General features: G+C 43.3%; 2 protein-coding genes across 2 annotated transcripts in view; both read left to right on the forward strand.

Moving 5' to 3' along the window:
• Nucleotides 1-3,222, forward strand: part of Rab10 (RAB10, member RAS oncogene family) — a 78,388-nt gene extending 75,166 nt beyond the window's left edge. Inside the window, exon 6 of the mRNA XM_010604839.1 lies at nucleotides 2,302-3,222. Within this exon, the coding sequence (XP_010603141.1) occupies nucleotides 2,302-2,385 (84 nt within the window). The 3' untranslated portion in view covers nucleotides 2,386-3,222. The remainder of the gene's footprint in view (nucleotides 1-2,301) is intronic.
• Nucleotides 3,223-6,709: 3,487 nt separating this feature from the next.
• Nucleotides 6,710-20,114, forward strand: part of LOC104848764 — a 13,978-nt gene continuing 573 nt past the window's right edge. The window contains exons 1-3 of the mRNA XM_033762144.1: nucleotides 6,710-6,930; nucleotides 10,655-10,707; nucleotides 11,127-12,151. Of these exons, the coding sequence (XP_033618035.1) occupies nucleotides 6,710-6,930; nucleotides 10,655-10,707; nucleotides 11,127-11,746 (894 nt within the window). The 3' untranslated portion in view covers nucleotides 11,747-12,151. The remainder of the gene's footprint in view (nucleotides 6,931-10,654; nucleotides 10,708-11,126; nucleotides 12,152-20,114) is intronic.

Raw genomic sequence — 20,114 nt, forward strand, 5'->3', positions numbered from 1 at the left:
ACCCAGGCAAAAAAAAAAAAAAAAAAAAAAAGATGGGCTGTTGGTGCCAGTTGAGTACATGTAGGGGCCCTCCTGGTTGTAAGCACCTATACGTCTTGAGTCTGACCCATGACTAAAAGTTCTCAAAGTGTAATTCCTGTGTAACTATTCTTTCCTTGTTGTTCCCTGGGTGCAGAGTTGCTCTTCCCTTTTTCTCAGATTTGCATTAGTAGCAAAATCACTTGTTTGTTCAGGAAAGCCCACAGAGGCCTTAATGTGTAATTTGGTTGCTTAAAGGTTCAAGAGGAGAAAAACCCATGCCATGAGGCAGTGAGTGGGTGAGCAAGCTCTAGGGGCATACAGAAATTTGTTACAGTGGGCTTCTCTGGGACTTTCTGAGTTTTTAGAATATTTTGATTATTCCCCCCCACCTCACCCAAGACCTTAACTTTATATTGTTTTCAAAATAGTATAAGTTCTCAGAAAAATCATAGCGTTTAAAATTCCATTCATGATGATATACTGGATAAATCTCACAAACTAATACTTAGAGATTAGATGCAAAAAATTACGTTAAACTGAGTTCCAGTATATAAAGGGCAAGGAAAAGCTCACCCACGATGGTAGAAATTAGGAATGTTGGTTTTACAAGGCTAACATTGACTGGAAAAGAGCACCGGAAGGCCTTGGTGGTGCTACATGTTCCATAGCCCAACCTGGGGGTTTCACAGCATACGTGCACTGAAAACTCAGTCATTTGTATGCTTACTATTTGTGTACCTTTTTCTGTGTAAATTAGTGTACAGAAGCTTTTTTCCTAATAAAGTATGGGGCTACTTGTTTGGAATATTATATTTTTCTGATTTTAGGAGTGAAATAAATAATTCTGATTTTGGGGTTTTTCCCGATATCCATTTCCCCCATGAATTGTATAACTTTGAATTTTGTCCAAGACTTCTCATTTAAGTGTAGTTGTTTGCCTTTTTAAATTAGTGATGCAGAAATATAAGCTTTAAAAGGAAAGTAACTACACTGAAAATAGCTGTTTCACTTCTCTTAGGTTAGGCATGACCCCTTGAGCAGTGGTCATTTGAGAAATACAAAACAATCCTGAGATTCCATCTCACTCCAGAAAGAATAACTGTGATCGAGAAATCAGTCAATAACAAATGCTGGCTAGGGCTATAGGGAAAAAGGAACCCTTTTCCACTGTTGGTGGGAGTGTAAACTGGTACAACCATGATAGAAATCTGTGTGGAGGCTCCCCAAAAATCTAACTAGTTTACCCATTTGACCCAGCTCTTCCCTTTCTAGGTATCTTACCGAAAGAGTTAAAAACATCCTACCTACACATGCATGCACATGTTTATAGCAGCACGATTTATAATAGCTAAATTTTGGAAACAGCCCACATGCCCATCGACAGATGAGTGGATAAAGAATATATATAAATGTGGTATTTATGTACAATAAGAGTTCTGTGCCGTAAAGAAGGGTAAATGGAGACATTTTTAGGTAAACAGATGCATCTGTAATCTTAATCTTAAGTGAAATGATTTAGAGACACAAGTTTGTGTCGTATTCTTTCCCTTGTGTGAGAAACCCAGTGTAAATAAGGAGCAAAATGGAGGATAGATACTGGAAAGTAAAAACAAAACAAAACAAAACAGAACTTATTCAAATGGCAAGGGAAACAAGAGGGAAGGGAAGAAGGAAAAGGGGATTTTAAAAAGTTAGTGGAGCCAGGGACTTAGCTCAGTGGTTCCGCCGCCTGCCTCGCAAGCACAAGGTCCTGAGTTCGATCTCTAGTACAAAAAAAAAAGTGAATAGAAGAAAAACAATGACAACTCCCCATTTTTGTACATGGGGAGGGAAAAAAGGGTTGAAGGGAGAAGAGAATGGGGAAAAAATAAGATATATTATGTACACGTACAAATTTACCATGATGATTGTGATCATTATGTATGGCAAAACATACTAATAAAAAATTTAAAAGAAAAAAAAATAAAGTTAGACTATGACCCAACATTGGTTTTATACAGCTTGTATTAAATGTACTTGGTGGTTCAGAAGTGGTAAGAAAATCTACTGAATGATTAGGGGCAGAGATGGTTTCCGTAGTGTCCTTAAGGGTGTGACATTTCACAGCTGGGAGGATGCAGACTAAATGAAGATCAAGCCAGCTTCCAAATCTTGACTTCGCATGGGGTAAAAACCTAGTGCCTCGTTTGCACACTTTGAGCTAATAGAAATGTTATGTTGAATCTTGACTTTGATGGCATTGTGTTTTCATGGGTTACTCTGCTTATGTGTTTGTTCCAGACCCCTGTAAAAGAGCCCAACAGTGAAAATGTAGATATCAGCAGTGGAGGCGGCGTCACGGGCTGGAAGAGCAAATGTTGCTGAGCGTTCTCCTGTTCCATCCGCCGCCATCCGCCACCTGTTTCTCTCCTTGCTGCAAATAAACCACTCTGGCCATTTTTAACTCTTAAACAGATATTTTTGTTCCTCATCCTAACTATTCAGTCCACCTATTTTATTTGTCCTTTCATCTGTGACTGCTTGCTGACTTTATTATAATTTCCTTCAAAAACAATGTATAGAAAAATCATGTTTGTGACTTCATTTTAAATGTACTTGCTCAGCTCACCACTGCATTTCAGTTGTATTATAGTCCAGTTCTTATCAACTTTAAAACCTATAGCAATCATTTCAATTCTATTCTGCAAATTGTATAAGAATAAAAGTTAGAATTAACAATTTTATTTTGTACAACAGTGGAATTTTCTGTCATGGATAATGTGCTTGAGTCCCTATAATCTATAGATGTGTGATAGCAAAAGAAACAAACAGAAGCCAGGAAAACACTAGAATAAGTAAATGGGGTTAATTTTGTCCTGTGCCTTATGTGGAAAGGTTTTTCCTTTTTGTTTTGGTGGAAGCATGTGCAGGAGACATATCATCAACATAACCCATTAAAATATTTGTGGTTTGCTTGGCTGAAATTTTCAGAGTAGTTAATTGAGGACAAAGGGTAACGCAGAAATGATTTGGATTGCTGAGTCTCGTTTTCAGTGGCCTCGGTATTTAAAACTCTCCTTGCCACCAGTTCTTGGCCACTTTTTCCATGCGTCTCATCTTCTTGCATGCCACTTTATTTACTTCTCCTTCCTACCGCCTTATGGTAAGAGTTATTTAGAAATGAAAGGGGCAAGCTAGTAGGTTTGTCAAGCCTAACATAAAGCACTGATTTAACTTGCTAATAAGTAAACTAAAAAGACAAGTTCTGACTGCCTACTATTCATGTCAGTTAATTGGTGTCTTCCCCTCATTTACTCTCCCTTAAAACCTCTGACCCCAATTCCTTCATTCTGCTTCGCTTCTGTGTTCTTCTTTCCTGTGTTCTCTTGTCTACCCATTGAGTTTATGAAATGGAAGAGCTAATTGCATGCACTAGTGTTCGGAGGGTGTTGTGGTTTGTCTTCTAATTAGGTGTATATCTTACTCACTTTCCTAGAATAAGTCTCTTAACCTAAATTTGAGTACTCTTCATTTTGGCAACTCCTCTGGCAGTTTGGTAGCCCAGTGAAAACTCTTTTTTAAAAAATGGGAAGGAGGAGTGAATTTTATTAACACGTTTGCCAAATGTATTGAGATTTGGCCTCTGAAGAACACTTTTTCAGTGTTAAGTTGTCTTTACCTTAAGATTTAGAGATACTTAGAAAATTATTAATTTTAAATCCCATCTCCGCATCCTCTTGGAAAACTTATATTACCATGGATTTAGAAAAAGGACTTTAAAAAAGGCTTCTCATTTAAGATAAGACCTCTAGCTGTTTCTAACCCTGTCCATCCTTTTCATCTTTCTAGTTTTGCTTCATTGCTTATCATTAGGATAGGGTAATGATTAACTTTGCTATGCTGTTAGCATCCTAAGATGATACCTTTGTTGAAATAATTGTGAATAGCATGATTCATTTCCAGCAGAGGCTGAGTTTAGGACAGCAGCTTCCATTGAAAAGTCTCTCTGTGTTGTGACATACATTTTAATGACCTCTTGGCTCACATAAACAACATAGGGACATATCTGTTATGAAAATCCATGAATTTTTCAGATAGTGCCCTAAAAATTTTATATATGCCTCATTGGTGGTTGTTGTTGTTGTCGTTCTTAGGTTTTGCCCTTCCTTGACTTTATCATTATTTACTAGTAAAAAGCAGCATTGCCAAATAATTGTTAATTTTCCACTAAATGAAATGAAAGCTTTTTGATAAGTTTTAGGTTAAACCTTCTGTGGTTAGATTAATGTATTTGTTCCTTCCCTTTATCTGGAATGTGGCAGTAGTTTTTTTTTTTTTCTTTCCAACTTTTAACCCTCTTTGAATCCTTATTCAATTCATTGACTTAAGGTTTGAGAGCTAAACACTGGGATTTTTGGGTAACAGACTGACAGTTTTGTTTGCATAATTATAATCGGCATTGTACATAGAAAGGATATGGCTACCTTTTGTTAAATCTGCACTTTCTAAATATCAAAAAAAGGGAAATGGAGTATAAATCAATTTTTGTATAATCTGTTTAAAACATGAATTTTATTTGCTTAATATTAGGGCTTTGCCCATTTCTGTAAGTCTCTTGGGACCCTATGTAGAAGCTGTTCTTATTAAACACTGAACAGCTGAGTCCATTCTCTGGTACTGGCTACAAATTCGGTTTCATATCCTACTTAACAATTTAAATAAACTGAACTATTTCTAGATGGTCTACTTCTGTTCATATAAAAACAAAACTTGATTTCCAACTGTGTGGCTTGGTTTTCATTTATTCATGGAATTTGGAGGTGAAGGATTTTTTTCTGAAAACAATGTGCAGTAGCAGAAAAAATTACATATAAAGTTTTAGAAATAGAAGGGAAATAATTTTCTCAGCCTATGGAAAGCTGAGAAGGCAATTTCAAGAATTGCCTTTGGAAGGAACTATAAACAGGGGTCGCTAGGATGCTGAAGCACAGTCCCCTGGGTAAAGACAGAGCTGCCACAGTGCCTGTCACTTCCAGTGAACACCCATGTGCTGGGCCATTTGCAGCTGAAGCGGCAGGTTGCCTGGGGCCCTGGAGTGGGCAGGCCAGATTGGGAGGCTGTGTGCTTATTTTGGCAATGGCTGAGCTCTGACCTGAACGTGTAAAGAATTTCCTACTGCTTGGGGAATCATAGCAGCATTTTTGGCTATTGGGAAATATTCAGTACTACCTTAAGGCCTCACCATTTAATAAAGATAAATATTTGTTGGTATAGATATTTGTGGGAAGGACGCGCTGAGGAGACTGCAGTGTCTTCATCACCTGGAGTGTTTTTAACATTGTCATGTGCCCCTCCACGTATCTGTCATGTGTCTAGGGCAAGGCCTATGATTCCACCTTTGAGATTGGTAGAGGGAAACAGTCTAACTTTTAAGTTTATGATCTGTCTCAGAAAAAGAAAACCCGGGTGTGGTGGTGCACACCTGTGATCCCAGCACTCCAGGCTGAGGTGGAGAAACACTAAATTCAAGGCCAGCCTGGACTAACTAGTAAGACCGTGTCTCCAAAAAACGAAAAAGCAAAAGTAATCAAATAGTCCTGATTGAGATTTTACGTTCTGTGTTAATAGAAGACCAAGTTGTACCGGGAGAAGAGCTGGGACTCAGGCGGCTAGGTTGGGGTGGAGCAGGGAGGGCATCGCAGAAGCAAGGGAGGCTTGGCTTTGTGAGAAGCCGAAGGCACCTGCCGCTGGGCCCTGTGATGGCAGTGGGGAGCCATGGTGAGGAGTGCTGGCTGGGAGAGAAGACATTGGCAGGGTTCCACATTGTCACTGAGGATTCCGCACAACCTGGCTAAATGGTTTTAGAGGGACATCTGGAAAGGGGACAAAGTATTTTCTTGTGAGCCTGCTGCGTACTTGAAAATCTGCATTACCCTTCACCACCTTGGTGATTTTACATTGTTTCATTCTTGCCCAAACCGTCTTTTGGCTGAATGTTAACATAAGTCGCGGTTCGTCACAATTCCGTAATTGGCTTTCTGGGGCAGTACTTTGAGGACTTTTGTTGCTTGATAATAGATGGGGTAGTGCCAGTGGTAAAATAAGGCAAGATGGAGAGGAGGGGGGAGGAGGCAGCTTCCTTGGTGGATGTGAGGTAGCCTGTGATGGAAGACTGGGGTGAGGGTTGAGAGCAAAGCCGTGCTTTGTGGGGCCCCTGAACTGCGGGGCAGGGAGGCCATGCCTTCCCCTTGCGTGGGACTAAGGCGGAAGCGTTACTAAGGAAAGAATCTGGCCCCAAACGCACAACTTTCATTTATTTTCGGGACCTTGCCCTTTCGAGGCAGGCGGCAGAACCACTGAGCTAGATCCCGGGCCCAGAACTCGGGAACTTTTACCTCAGGGTCAGTAAACAGAAGGGAGTGTGTCTCCAGGGCAGAGTTGTCAGTCACGTTTGCTTACGCAGTAGTGGGCGCCAGCGGGACGCCGGGGGAGTTGGAGATGGCGTCTCTGGAGCTGAAGTAGTGCAGTCGAAGTTTGTAGCTTTGTGGTGCTCTTATTACTACGCGCAGGACGTATTGCTCCTTCCAGGGGGATCCACGTTCTCCTTAGATTCCGAAGTAGTCTCGGCCTCTTGACTGGGGCTGCCGAGGAGAGCAGTTGGTTCAGGGTAAGCGTCCCCAGCGCTCGGAGCGGAGGGTTTTAGCGTCCGATGAAGAAGGAAGGCCCAGGCCCGTTTGCTTTGGACACCAGCGGCGCGAGCAGCGGGGCCGACGGTACTTTGCAACGGGACTCGCGCGAGAGGCTGTTTCCCCTGTGCTCTGCAGCCGCTTGGTGTCGCGTCGTGAGTCCCAGACGTGATGTATGTGGGCCTGGGAGGTGCCCAGCTGACCGCAGTGAGACGTGGAGCAGAAGATGCAGACTGGGCGGCAGGTGAGTTACCGGGCTGGTGCCGGTAACCCTGAGTCCCCGCGTTCAGACGGTGGCAGCCCTGCTCCTCGCACCACTACCACTGAAGCCTGACCTGGAGGAGAAACACCTGATGACAGAATAAATCCTTAGGGTAAGGATCACGTTTTCGAGTTCGAACTCCAGATGGCCTGTGATTTTCCTGTGTTTTCTGAACATGGGGTGTGGAGACCTCTGCTGATGAATCCATTACCTCCGCCATGCGGCAGCTCAGGGCCCCCTGAAGTCCCCGCTGCGCCAGTTCCGCACTTACGCTGATTTCCCAGGTGATCCACCAGCTTTCACTATGTTTGGGTTAACACCCATCAATGTTTTTGTGAAAAACACCTTGGGCTGATTTCAGCAGTTGAGGACATTTCTTAGAAGGGTCTGGGGCCGGGGATGTAGCTCAGTAGCACCATGTCTACCTGGCAGGCGCAAGGTCCTGAGTTAGATTCCCACTACGCAAAAAAAGGGGGGGGGGTCTGAAAGCCGGGTATGGTAGAACACCTGTGATCCCAGCGTTTGGGAGGCTGCAGAGTAGGGGTCACCACAAATTTGAGCCAGGGTCTCAAACAAATACATAAGTAATAATGATTTTAAAAGTCTGGTGGCCAGTTGTGATGTACTGCTGTAATCTGAGTGTCCTGGGAGCCTGAGGTGGGAGGAGGATCTCAAATTTCAGTTTAGCCTTGTAGCTCAATGTTTTAGACCTTTTGTCAAGAAAAAAGGAGGTAGGGGGTTGGTAGGGATGTAGCAAGGATCTTGGGTTCAATCTCCAGTACCATCTCACACGCACGCACACACACACACACACACACAGGGGCTAAGAGACTCTTACTCATAAATGGTGGAGGAAGGCCAGCCCAAATCCTACCACTCACCCCTAGCAGGGAGAGATGGACTCTGCCTTCATTCCCAGAAGAGTAGTTTGAATTCTGGGATTACAGGGGTACGCCACCACATTTGAATATGCATTCACAGTTTAAACAAAAGTTGTTTTGTAGTGAGTTCGAGGCCAGCCTGAACTACGTAGGGAGACTTGGTCTCAAAAAAATTTTTTTTAGTTGGGCATGGTGGTGCACACCTGTGATCCCAGTATGTGTGAGGCTAAGGCAGGAGGATCACCATGAGTTTGAGGCCATCCTGCGTTACATAGTGAGACTCTGTCTCAAAAAACAACAAAAACAATTTTTTAAAATTTATTTTGCAGTACTGGTGATTGAATCCAAGAAACAATGAGCTACATTCCTGGTCCTTTTTTATTTTTTATTTATATTGAGACAAGGTATTGCTGAATTGTCCAGACTGGCCTCAAACTTGGAATCCTGCCTCAGCTATCTAAATACCTTGGTGCCGTGTGGGTGCATGTGAATGGCTTGTGTGTGTGTGTGTGTGTGTGTGTGTGTGTGTGTGTGTGTGTGTGTGACGGTGTCTTACTGTGTTGCCCAGGCTGGCCTAGGATTCCAGGGCTTTACAGAACTTTCTGTTCAGTGTCTCAAATAGCTGGACTACAAGCACATGCTATTATGCCCAGCTTGTATTCCAATTTAAAAACAACTTCAATTATAAACACTTTTTTTCCTGGTACCCCTTTTTGAGACAGGGTCTTTTGCAAAGTTGCCCAGGCTGGGCTCAAACTTGCAATCCTCCTCCCTCAGCCTCCCAGCTTACTGGGGTTACAGGCATGCACCACCACACCTGGCCAATTAGAAGTTTCTAAAAGAGCATTTAAAATCCAAGTAGTTCTTATCGACTACCTCCGGATACTGGATAAACAGGCCAACTCCTGTGGGTCTCCAATTCCTTGTCTCTCGAGAGTGTATGGAAAGCCCTACGAGACCTTGTCTGGTGAAAATAGTCTATGATTCTGTGACTCCTTTGCTGGCTTAATTTGAACTCATTCCTACTTGGAATTGGCTGGAGGTTGTCACTCCTATGTAGGAAAAAACTATAAATTAAATATAGAGTCGCAGCGCCAACGTGTGGCCATTCATGGAAACTGCATTGCTTCGGTGTTCTATGACAGATTGCCGGAAGCCCACCGAGAATTTTGTTTGTTTGTTTTTTGGTACTGGGATGAACTCAGGACCTTGCCCTTGAGAGGCAGGTGGCAAAGAATTTGAAGTAAACAAAATAAATACTTTGTCCCAACCTCCACTAAAATGGCAATAGAGAATTTTAAAGGCTTGAGCCTACAAAGATTTTTTAAAAGGTCAAAGACATCTGCAGGTGAAAATTAAATTTTTATGTAAAAATGGAATAACAGAGTCTGACAAGAGACCATAAATTATAACCTAAGTGTTTTTTAAAGGGGCAATAAGAAGTGGGCAGATTTGCCCTGAAAAATCCCAAGGGTAGTCAGGCGTGGTGGCACACACACCTGTAATCCCAGCACTTGGGAGGCTGAGGCAGGAGGGTTGCTGTGAGTTTGAGGTCTTCCCCACGCCCCTTCTCAGGTATCTACTTCAGCAGAACGAGTGCCCACAATGAGAGAGAGGAAGGCCTGGGACTTGGAAAGCAGGGACTCAGGTGTGGGCCAGCCCTCGGGGTGCTGCGCAGCTAGCCGGGAAGGGGCCTGTCCAGCGGGGCACAGAAGGCTGGGAGTGGAGGCAGGAGGGGTGGTGACGCGTGTGACTCACCTGGTGACCCTGTGCCACCCGGGGTGAGGATGCCAAAAGAGCAGCCTTTGCAGTTGCTGGGGCCATGCCTTCCGAGGCCAGATGAGGTGTGCTGGGTCTCCCCTGGGCCCCCAGCGCCTCACTGTCCCTGGCACAAAGTAGGTGCCCAGCAGGTACAGTGGGCAAGTGAGCAGGTCGAGTTCCAAACGTGCTGCAGCGGTGCTGCTCGAGCCTCCCGCCGGTATGGATATGGCTGACCGCGTGCCCAGGTTCTCCGCGGCTCGCGGACGATCCTGGGGCCCACAGGTCACTCGGAAATCATTTTTATTTTGTTTTTATTTATTTTCCTTTTTTGGTGTGTGGTCTTAGCAAGTGCTCTACAACGGAGCTGCATTCGTAGCCCATGTTATTTTTTAAATTTTGATTATTTAAAAAATTATTATTATTATGGTACTGGGGATGGAGCTCAAGGATGCGACCACGGATTTGCGTCTGCAGTCCTTGTTCTTTGGAGATGAGATCTTACTGAGTTGCCCCGGCTGGCCTTATACTTTCAATCCTCCTGCCTCAGCCTCCCAGGTAGCCGGAATTGCAGCTGTGCACCGCCACACTTGGCTTTCCTTTTTGAGGTATAAAAAGCTGTATGTATTTCATGCCTCTTGATGAGCTCGGGTCAGTTTACACCTGTGAATCCCTCGCCACTGTCCTGCCATAAATGGTGAATCCCTACCCGCTTTACTATTATTATTTTATCGGGGCGGTTCTTTTACGATGGGCCCTCCTAGCAGGGTTGGGCAGACAGTACAATGGTCTCAGCTGGGGCACTATGCGGGGCAGCCTCCCCACTCCCTCTTCCGTGGGTTTCTCTCCTTCAGGGTCCCACAGGGGACTGAGATCCTGCAGCACTTTCCTGAGTCTAGCTCATTTCCCTCATCCATAAAGCCGTACTTTAATGTAGAGACACCCAGAGATGCAGCGTGACCTGCTCAGAGCCGCAAGGATAGAGCTGCAGGGCCAGGAACGCCTGGCTCCCGTCTGAGCCTCTCGGTTCCTCACCGGCCCCTCTGCCGCCTCGCTCCCTGACCCAGTGCCGCCCTCCTGCTGGTGAACGCCCCCTCGAGCGAAGGAGATGCACGATGCGGTGAGACTGCCCCCTTGGGGTCCCCCGGGTAATAACAGAGGAAGGTATTTATTCCGGTCTGGTTTTTAGAGTTGGTAAAATCCACTGGGGAATTTGGAAAATGCTTCCTCAAGGAGTAGCTCCAAGCTCCTTAGGACAGTAAAACAGGAAGGTTGCGATGTCTCTTTTAAGAGTAGGGGGGCTTCAGAAATGGCTCCCCTAAGCTGGGCCTGGTGGCACACACCCATAATCCCAGTATTCTGAGAGGCTGAGGCAGGAGCATTGCAGTTCCAGCCCAGCCTGGGCGATTTAGCGACCAGGGAGACCCTGTCTGTGAACGAGTGAGTGTGAATGAGGACGTAGCCCAGTGGGAAGGCCTTCGGTTCAATCCTAGCTCTACCTAGTAAAACTGTGAGGTCTCCTTGATTCGGACTCCACAGCCCCAGTCCCCCCAGAGGCTCCGTCTCTGCGCATCTCCGATTGTCCCCCTGGCCTCGGTAACAGTCGCACGGCCAGCGGAGCTCCTGGGAAGGCGGCGTCGGGCCAGTTCGCTGTGCTAGGCTTCTCGAAGGCTGCCTTCCTGCGCTCCCGCTGTTGCCCTCCGGAGTCGCCGCCCTGCCCTTCCGCTGGCCCTCCTCAGACTTGCTGGTGTCCCTTCCTCTCTGACATCCGAGCTCTGGAGCGTCGCAGCCCTGGGCGCTTCAGTCCGCTCTTTCCCCATGCGCCTCGAGACACTCAGACCGGTGGCTCTGGACACCAGGACATCAACACACGGAGCCGCTCCCCGGGCCCCGCCTCACACAGGCCCAAGGCGCTCCACCGCCTTCCCAGCAGCAGCCCCAGGCTCCTCCGGTCTGTTTCCCTTACACTTCGCTCCGTCCACCTGCCGATCTTACCACCTGTGCCCAGAATCCAGCCACGCCTCTGCTGCCGGCACCAACTGCCTGGTGCAGCATTTGTCACCTGCAGATGTGACCTGGGAGGCCCCACAATCCTGCCTCCTGCGCCACCCACAGGCTCTTCCAACACATCCCACAGAACGGCCTCTGAAGACATTTAGATCAGCTCACGGTTGTTCTGAACCCGCTAAAGGGCTTCGCCTCTCGCTCACAGTAGAATCTGCAGTCCGAAACTGCTGGCCAGTTCCGCATTCCAGTCCTGGCTGCACCAGGCCACGTGTGCTATGTCTTGGGACCTCTGCCCACATCTCCGGTTGGCCCACGCTCCCACTTCCTTCTGGGCTCACCGGACATCAGGAGCTGCCGGCTCACGCTTCCTAGGGTAGAAGGGGCACCTCCAGCCTGGCGTGCCTGTCCTCCTCCCCTGGCCCTGACCACCATCTGACTGTAAAAATTGCTGTTTGTTTATTCATCTCTTGTCTGCCCCACCCAGGAGAGAGGCAGGCCACCTGGTTCACCACTGTTTCCAGCACCCAGAGCATACCTGATGCTGCAGTAAATACTCAGTAAGTACTTGTGGGCTAAACAAGCCTGGCCTGGCGAGGTGATCACTTTTAGGATGAGATTGCAGCTAGTCCTGACTTAAGGTACAGACCCCAGAAATTATTAGTGTCCCCACTTTGCAAGTGAATAAAGAGCTCAGCAAAGTCACATACCTTGCCAGGATCACTCAGCTGGCGGGATGAAAAACCCAGCTTCCACCCCAGCTGGCCTGAGTCCAGGTCTGGGCGCCCTCTCCCCTCTGAACTCCATGGCCCTTGCAGTGGGCTGCTTTTCCTCCTTGACGTTTGCGGTGAAAATCAAGCGGTGCTTTCGAACACGATGTGAGCAGTGTGTGTGTGCTGTGCTGTTACCGCTTCATATGGGACTTTGTCCGCCACGCCAGGGCACGCTGTGTGCAGCTGACCCGAGTCTGTGATGCCTTTTCTCAGAACTGACAAGTGTCTTTAATATTTAATTTCCCATAACCCTGTAATAATAAGTGTTCAAACAAAAAAGCAAACAGAACAGGCTATTGCCATTTGTGAAATATCATTCTATGAAGCAAGTGCCAGTACATTTAAAAGGACTGAAATCATGAAAAGTATCTTCTCTCTGGCCAGAGATGTAGTTTCTCATAGATGTAGGACACGTGCTCGGCACACAGCAGGTCCTGGGTTTGGTCTCCAACACACACAAACACACACACACACACACACACACACAGAGCATAATAGAACAAAACTAGCAATCGGTAGTAGAAGGAAAACTGAGTGAGAAATGTATAAGTACATGGAAATTAAATAATATACTTTTTTTTTTTTTTTTGGTTTTTTGAGACAGGGTCTCACTATGTAGTTGAGACTGACCTGGAACTCACTATGTAGCCCAGGCTGCTCTCAAACTCACATCGATCCTCCTGCCTCAGCCTCCCGAGTGCTGGGATTACAGGTGTGTGCCACAACGCCCAGCTTAAATAATGTACTCTTAAATAACTGCTGAGTCCCAGAAGAAATCACAAGGGAAATTAGAAAAATCTCTCAGGCATGAAAACTAAAACACAGCAGACCAAAGCTGAGAGGATACCATGAAAGCAGTGCTTATGGGGAGATTTTTATAGCTATAGGTGCCTTTATTAAAAAAGAATAAAGAGTTCAATGACCTGACTTTATACTTCAAGGAACCACACAAAGAACAGCTCGGGCCCAGAGTTAGTAGGTTGAAGGACATAATTGACTCAAACAGAAGTAAACAAATAGAGAATAGAGAAACAATAGGAAAAAGGAAATTAAGTTGGCTTTTGAAGGAAATCAGCAAAGTTGGTGAACATTTAGCCAAATAATAAAAAGACATTGAAGTAACTACAATCAGAAATGAATGGTTGTACAGCTGATGCCACAGAAAAGGATTATAAGAGACTTTACAGTTATTTACCAACAAATTGGACAAGCTGCAAGAAATGGGTAAATTCCTAGAAAGACAGCATTTAAAAATCTGAATAGACCTATAACTAGGAAGGAGGGTGAATCAGTAATTAAAAACTTCCCCTGAAGAAAAGCCCAAGATCAGGTGGCCTCACTGGAGAGTACTTCCAAATTTAAGGAAGAATTAACAGTGCTTTTCAAACTGTTTCCAAAAATTAAAGGAAGAGGGAACACTTTCAAATTCAGAGGCCAAGCTGGGCGTGGTGGCGCACGCCTGTAACCCCAGCACTTGAGAGGCTGAGGCAGGAGGATCACTGGGAGTTCAAGACCAGCCTGGGCTACATAGTGAGTTCCAGATCAGTCTCAACTACATAGTGAGACCCTGTCTCAAAAACACAAAGTGAAACAAAACAAAAAAACAAATTCACGAGGCCAGCATTACCCTAATACCAGCTCCAGACAAAAATACCACAAGAGGAATACTACAGACCAGTATCCCTCCAAACCCTCAACGTGCTGGGTGCAGTGGTGCAAAAAAGCAGAGGCAGGAGGATTGAAAGTCAGGCCAGCCCTGGACAACTTAGTAAGACCCTGTCTCAAAATAAAAATAAAAAAGGACTGGGAATGCAGCTCAGTGGTAGAGCACCTAGGTTCAGTTTGATCCCTGGTACTGAAAAAAAAATCATATACCATGCACACAAGGATTGGTCAGTGTACAATTATTAGTGTAATATGCCACAGTAACAGAACAAAAGACAAAAATCAGTCATCTCAACAGATATGGGAAAGGCACTTGACAAAATTAAATCTACTTTGATGGTAAAAACAGTCAAGATTCTAGGAATCTAAGGAAATTACCTCAACACAGTAAAAGTCACGTATGAAAAGTCCATAACCAGCATTAGCCTTAGTGGTGAAAACAGTTATTCCTCTGAATTAAGAACTAGGCAAGAATGCCTGCCCCTACCACTTCTATCCAACTTAATACTGGGCGTCCTCCCCAAAAGCTAGGCAAGGAGAGGAGTAAAAGGCACCTAGATGCAAAAAGAAGAAGGGAAATTGCCTCTGCTCATAGATGACTTGGTCCTAGATGGAGATAATCCATCCATTCCACAGAAGAGCTGGCAGAGCTGCAGGGTACAAATCCAGCACTAAAATTCAGTTCTGCCAGGTGTGATGGTGCACACCTGTGATGCCAGCACTCTGAGAGGCTGAGGCAGGAGGACTACAGAATGGAGCCTGGCCTGGGCAATTTGATGTTTTCAAAATAATAATGATAATAATAAATAATTTTTAAAAGGGCTATGGATGTATCTCGGTGAGAAAGGTCTAGTTTCCATCCCCGGTGTCACACACACACACACACACAGAAGGAAAGAAGGAAAATAATTGGTTGTGTGTCGAGGGTAGCTCTCTGATAGAGTGGCTGGCTGCATTGCAAGGACTTGGGTTTGATCTCCAGCACCACAAAAATTAACAAATTATAAATACCGTGTCATACCCAGTGATTTCACAGTGAATTTTGAGTTTCTGCACTGGGTTTAAGTATCAGGGCAAGACCATAACACAAAGGATAAATCCAGTTTACCAAAAAGGCCTTCCCAACAGCTGGTCATTCCCTGCAGGTGACCATGGTGACTCAAGAAGCTCTAGAAACTTCCGGCTTGGCCAGAGCAATAAAAGTCAGGGTCCTCAGTGGCTGGATTCCAGCCCTGCTCCCAGCCTTTTGGCTGCAAGCTGGTGGACAACAAAGCATCTGTGAGGCAAGTGTAAGAGCAATTGTTGACTTGTCTGATTTAAATATCAAGGCCGGGCGTGGTGGTGCACGCCTGTAATCCCAGCACTCAGGAGGCTGAGGCAGGGGGATCGCCCAGACCAGCCTGGGCTACATAGTGAGTTCCAGGCCAGTCTCAACTACACAGTGAGACCCTGTCTCAAAAAACCAAAAAAACAAAAACAAAAATAAAAGTATCAAGCATATTGTGGTTTTTGTGACAGGAGCAATTCTACTCCCCTAGGAAACAAGGGATCTCTCCCTTTTCCTGTCTTGGTTTTTATGGTATCCTGGCATGTCAGCTGTTGGGATTTATTACCATCCTTGGAGCATCAGGTCTTAATCTGGGAGTGGAAGCTAAACACCCTTTGGAGCTGCCGTGAATGTTATCCATGTTCTACCTACTGCTCATATCTGAAGAGTTTTTAATTTTAAAAAAGCTCAAATTAGCAATTTTTTTCTTTCCATATTGTGCTTTTGGTGTCATATCTTAAGTCACCCAGCCCGAGGTTGTCTAGATTCTGTGTTTTTCTTCTAGGAGTTTTATGGTTTTGTATATGACATTTATGTCTATGATCCATTTTGAATTTTTTTGAAAGGTATAAGGTCTTTGTGCAGATTCATGGAGTGTGTTTTAACTTGCAGTCCTCCTGCCTCCCCGGGTGTTACAGGTGTGTCGGACTAGGGGTATAGCTCAGTGGTAGAGTGCCTGTGAAGGATTACAGGTGTGTGCTTGAAATCACAGTGGAATTTGGGTTTTTTTTTCTTTGCTTTTCTTTTTTTGTGAGTGTGAACATTGTTTTTAGGGGTTTTTTGTTTTGTTTTGTTCTTGTGTTTGTTTTTCCTTTGTTCTTTCCCTCCTGTCGTCTTCAGCAATTTCCCAAGGCTTGGGTAATCTCCTCTGTCCTTCAGGCTTACTTCTAATCTCTTTCTTTTCTTTTATTTATCTATTTTTCCCACTTATCCCTTTTGAATTTTCTCCTCTTAAGGTAAAATAGTTCTACTAAGTGGATATGTACTGTATATAAACGTCTGATGTGTCTTATAGTTATATAACTATAAATCTTGTATCTATGATTAAAGTTGGCAAATTAGGGCCTGGGATTTAGCTCAGTGGTACCACTGCCTGCCTCACAAGCACAAAGACCCGAGTTTGATCCTAAAAAAAAAAAAAAAAAAAAAAAGCAAAGTTGGCAAATTAATAGTTATCATTTTGTTCATTTTCTAGTCTGTGCTTGATATTATTGTTTTTACTGATTGTACTACTTTAGCCAACTTTAGTTGTTGTGATCAAATGATCTTCCTTGTATGCCAATGCATACATTGTCTAGGGTCATAAACAATACTATGGTCTAGTATCAAAGAACTGGATGTTAGGTCAAACAGACAGCAACCTTTTTTTCCCTAATAAATTGGAACAGACTCAAAAGCTAAAAGCCAGCGATGCTTAGAAGATATCCCTGAAATGTAGTCATTTCCTAAAGGGCCTCAAGTAAGAAAGCTACCTACCATAATCAATGTACCAGCCTCAAGAAGATAAATAGAAAAAAAGAAAGAAAGAAAATGAGAAAACACAGAAGCAAGATGCAACCCATATGCCTAACTCACCCAAGGCAAATCAAGGAAGCATTCAGGTAGAAGAAATAAAGAAACATGCAAGGTGAATATTATGAAATGGTGGCAACAGAAGTAACAAAACATCAAAAACAGACTAGAGGTAATTAAAGAGATAATGACCATAATGAAGGAAATGATTAGTGAATCTAGAGTAGATATAGTTTAAAAATAATAGAGAAGCTTAGGAAAGACATGGAAACCTTGAATGGCCAACACAGGAAATAACTGGATTCCATAAAACAGACTCAAATAGAAGTCCAAGAGATTAAAAATTCTGCAGCAGAGTCAATCAGTTTGAAGATGGAATATCAGATCTAGAAGACAGGCTTGTGGTTGGTGATCATAAAATGAAAGACCACTTAAAAATAGCAAGAGACCATGAAAAATCAATTCAATTGCTGCTAGATGATGCAAAGAAGAATAAGATTAATTTGAATTAATGAAGAATCAGAAGATAGCACAACAGGCATAAAAGAAAATCTGTTCGCAGAAGTAATAGAAGAAAATTTTCCAATCGTGGAAAAAGAACTTGAGATACAGATGAGTGAGGCATATAGAACTCCAAATAGTCATGATCAGAAAAAACTACACCAAGGCACATAATACTCAACATTCCACAAATTCAACACAAGAACTGAATATTAAAAGCTGTTAGTGAAAAGAAGCAAATTATCTGTAAAGGAAAAGCCATCAGAATCACAGCAGACTTCTTAACTCAAACCCTAAGTCAGGGAGAGCTTGGAGTGAAGTATAGTGGTATTGTGGTTCATGAACTTAATTCTTTCCATGATTCTAATCACAAAACAAATTGATTGTGAACCAAAGCAAATTTAATGGTTACCCAGTTGTGGTGTTATGTGCCTGTAATTGCAGCACCTGGGAGGCTGAGGCAGAAGGATCACTGTGAGTTGAAGGCCAGCCTAAACTATAGAGCAATACCTTGTCTGAAAACAAAAATCAATGATTTCTTTCTTTTTTCCTTTTTTTTTTTTTTTTTTTTTTTTTTTTTTTTTTTTTTTTTTTTTTTTTTTTTTTTTGGTACTGTGAAAACTCAGGACCTTGTGCTTGCAAGGCAGAGGCAGAACCACTGAGCTATATCCCCGGCCCCAGTGATTAGTTTCAATGTTGACCTTTTGGAGAAATTTGATTCAGTTCATGACCAATTGGTTGCCACCAAAGTTGTGAAATTAAGTTCATGAATAGAGGCAGCACTGTATTTAAACCCTAAAAGCAAACAACCTCCAACCCACATTGCTGTACTCCACAAAATTACTTTTCAAAACTGTTGGAGAAGTGGGATAATTCCTTGATAAAGAGCACCTGAAGAAATTCATGACCACCAAACCAGCACTCAAAAAAGATCTGAAGGGTATTCTAGTAAAAGACAACAAAGACAATTCCAAGAATCCCAAAATAATGAATCCACCAGATAAGGCAAGCAATTAAACAGAAGGGAAAGAAAGACAACCAGCAACAGGAAAATAATATGACAAGGATAAGTCAATACATATCAGTTATAACCATCAATGTGAATGGTCTCAACTCACTAATCAAAAGAAACAGATTGACAGAATGGATTAAGAAACAAGATCCAACAAATATGCTGCATACAAGAAACACATTTAACTAGAAAAGATATTCATAGACTGAAAGTCACGGGATGGAAAACAGTACTCTGTGTGACAGGAACCAGTAAAAAGCAGGAGTAGCTATTCTGTTTGTGGCAAAAGTTCATTTCAAGCCAAGCCTGATCAGAAGACAAAAAGGCCACTACATACTTGTTAAGGGAATGTACAAAAGGAAGAGGTGACAATCATAAATATATATGCACCAAATACTGATGCACCCAACCATATAAAACAAATATTAACGGATATGAAAAATCAGGTAAGCACTAGTATAACTGTAATGGGGTAACCTCAGTACCCCACTGTCACAAAGAGAAAGATCAATTAGGCAAAAAATCAACAAAGAAATATCACAGCTGAACCGAACCTTTGAACAAATGGTCTTAGTAGATATCTACAGAGTGTTGCACTCTACAATAACAGAATACACATTCTTCTCAGCTACACTCGGGACTTTCTCCAAAGTAAACCACATACTAGCTCATAAAGCTTACTTAAGTAAATGCAAAGGAATTGAAATTTTCCCATGCATATCATCAGATCATACTGCAATGAAATTGGAAATCAATGGCAAAAGAAACTACAAAGCTACATAAACACATGGAAATTAAACAACACCCTCCTGAATAACCAGTGGGTCACAGATGATGAAGGAGTTAGACAGTTTGAACAATTAAATGTTAATGCCAGTACAATGTACTGGAACTTATGGGATGCAATGAAAGCAATCCTATGAGGGAAGTTTATAATGATCAATTCCCACATCAGAAAAAGAGTTATCTCAGTGACTATGGGTCTGTTTTACAAGCCCAAGGTTCTGAGTTCAATCCCAAGCACTGGGGGAAAAACAAACAAACAAACAAACAAAAAAACAAAAACCCACGAAACCGCCTAATGTTGAATTTCAAGGTTCTAGAAAAAGAAGAGTAAACTAAACCCACCTTTCCACAAAGGAGGAAATTATAAAGATCAGAGCAGAAATTAATGCATTTGAGACTAAGAAAACAATACAAAGAATTAATGAATCAAAGAGTTGGTTCTTTGAAAGATAAAATAGACAAACTTTAACCTTATCAAAAAAGAAACAAAGGAGGAAAGAACAAAAACCACTGCAAATTCATGTAATTAGGAATGAAAAGGATGAAATCACAATGGATCCTACAGAAACCCAGAAGATCACCAATACCTGCTTTGAGGACCTGTACTCTAATAAGATGGAAAACTCGGAAGAAATGGACAGATTCCTAGACACATATGAATTACCAAAGCTGAATCAAAAAGATATAAAAATTATAAATAAGCTAATATCAGTCAATGAAATAGGAGGAGGAGGAGGACGAGGAAGAAGAAACTACCAACAAAGAAAAGTCCAGGTCTGGAGAGATTCACCGCTGAATTGTCCAAAAAAGTTTAGAGAAGGCCTAATGCCCCTACTCTTCAAAATCTTTGATGAAATTGAAAGGGAAGTGGGCCAGGGATTTAGATCAGTGGTTTCACCACCTGCCTTGCAAGTGCAAGGGCCTGAGTTCCAATCCCTGGTATAAAA

Source organism: Fukomys damarensis, unplaced genomic scaffold (genome assembly GCF_012274545.1).
Source record: "Fukomys damarensis isolate Sample0158 unplaced genomic scaffold, DMR_v1.0_HiC HiC_scaffold_2, whole genome shotgun sequence".
Taxonomy (NCBI): Eukaryota; Metazoa; Chordata; class Mammalia; order Rodentia; family Bathyergidae; genus Fukomys; species Fukomys damarensis.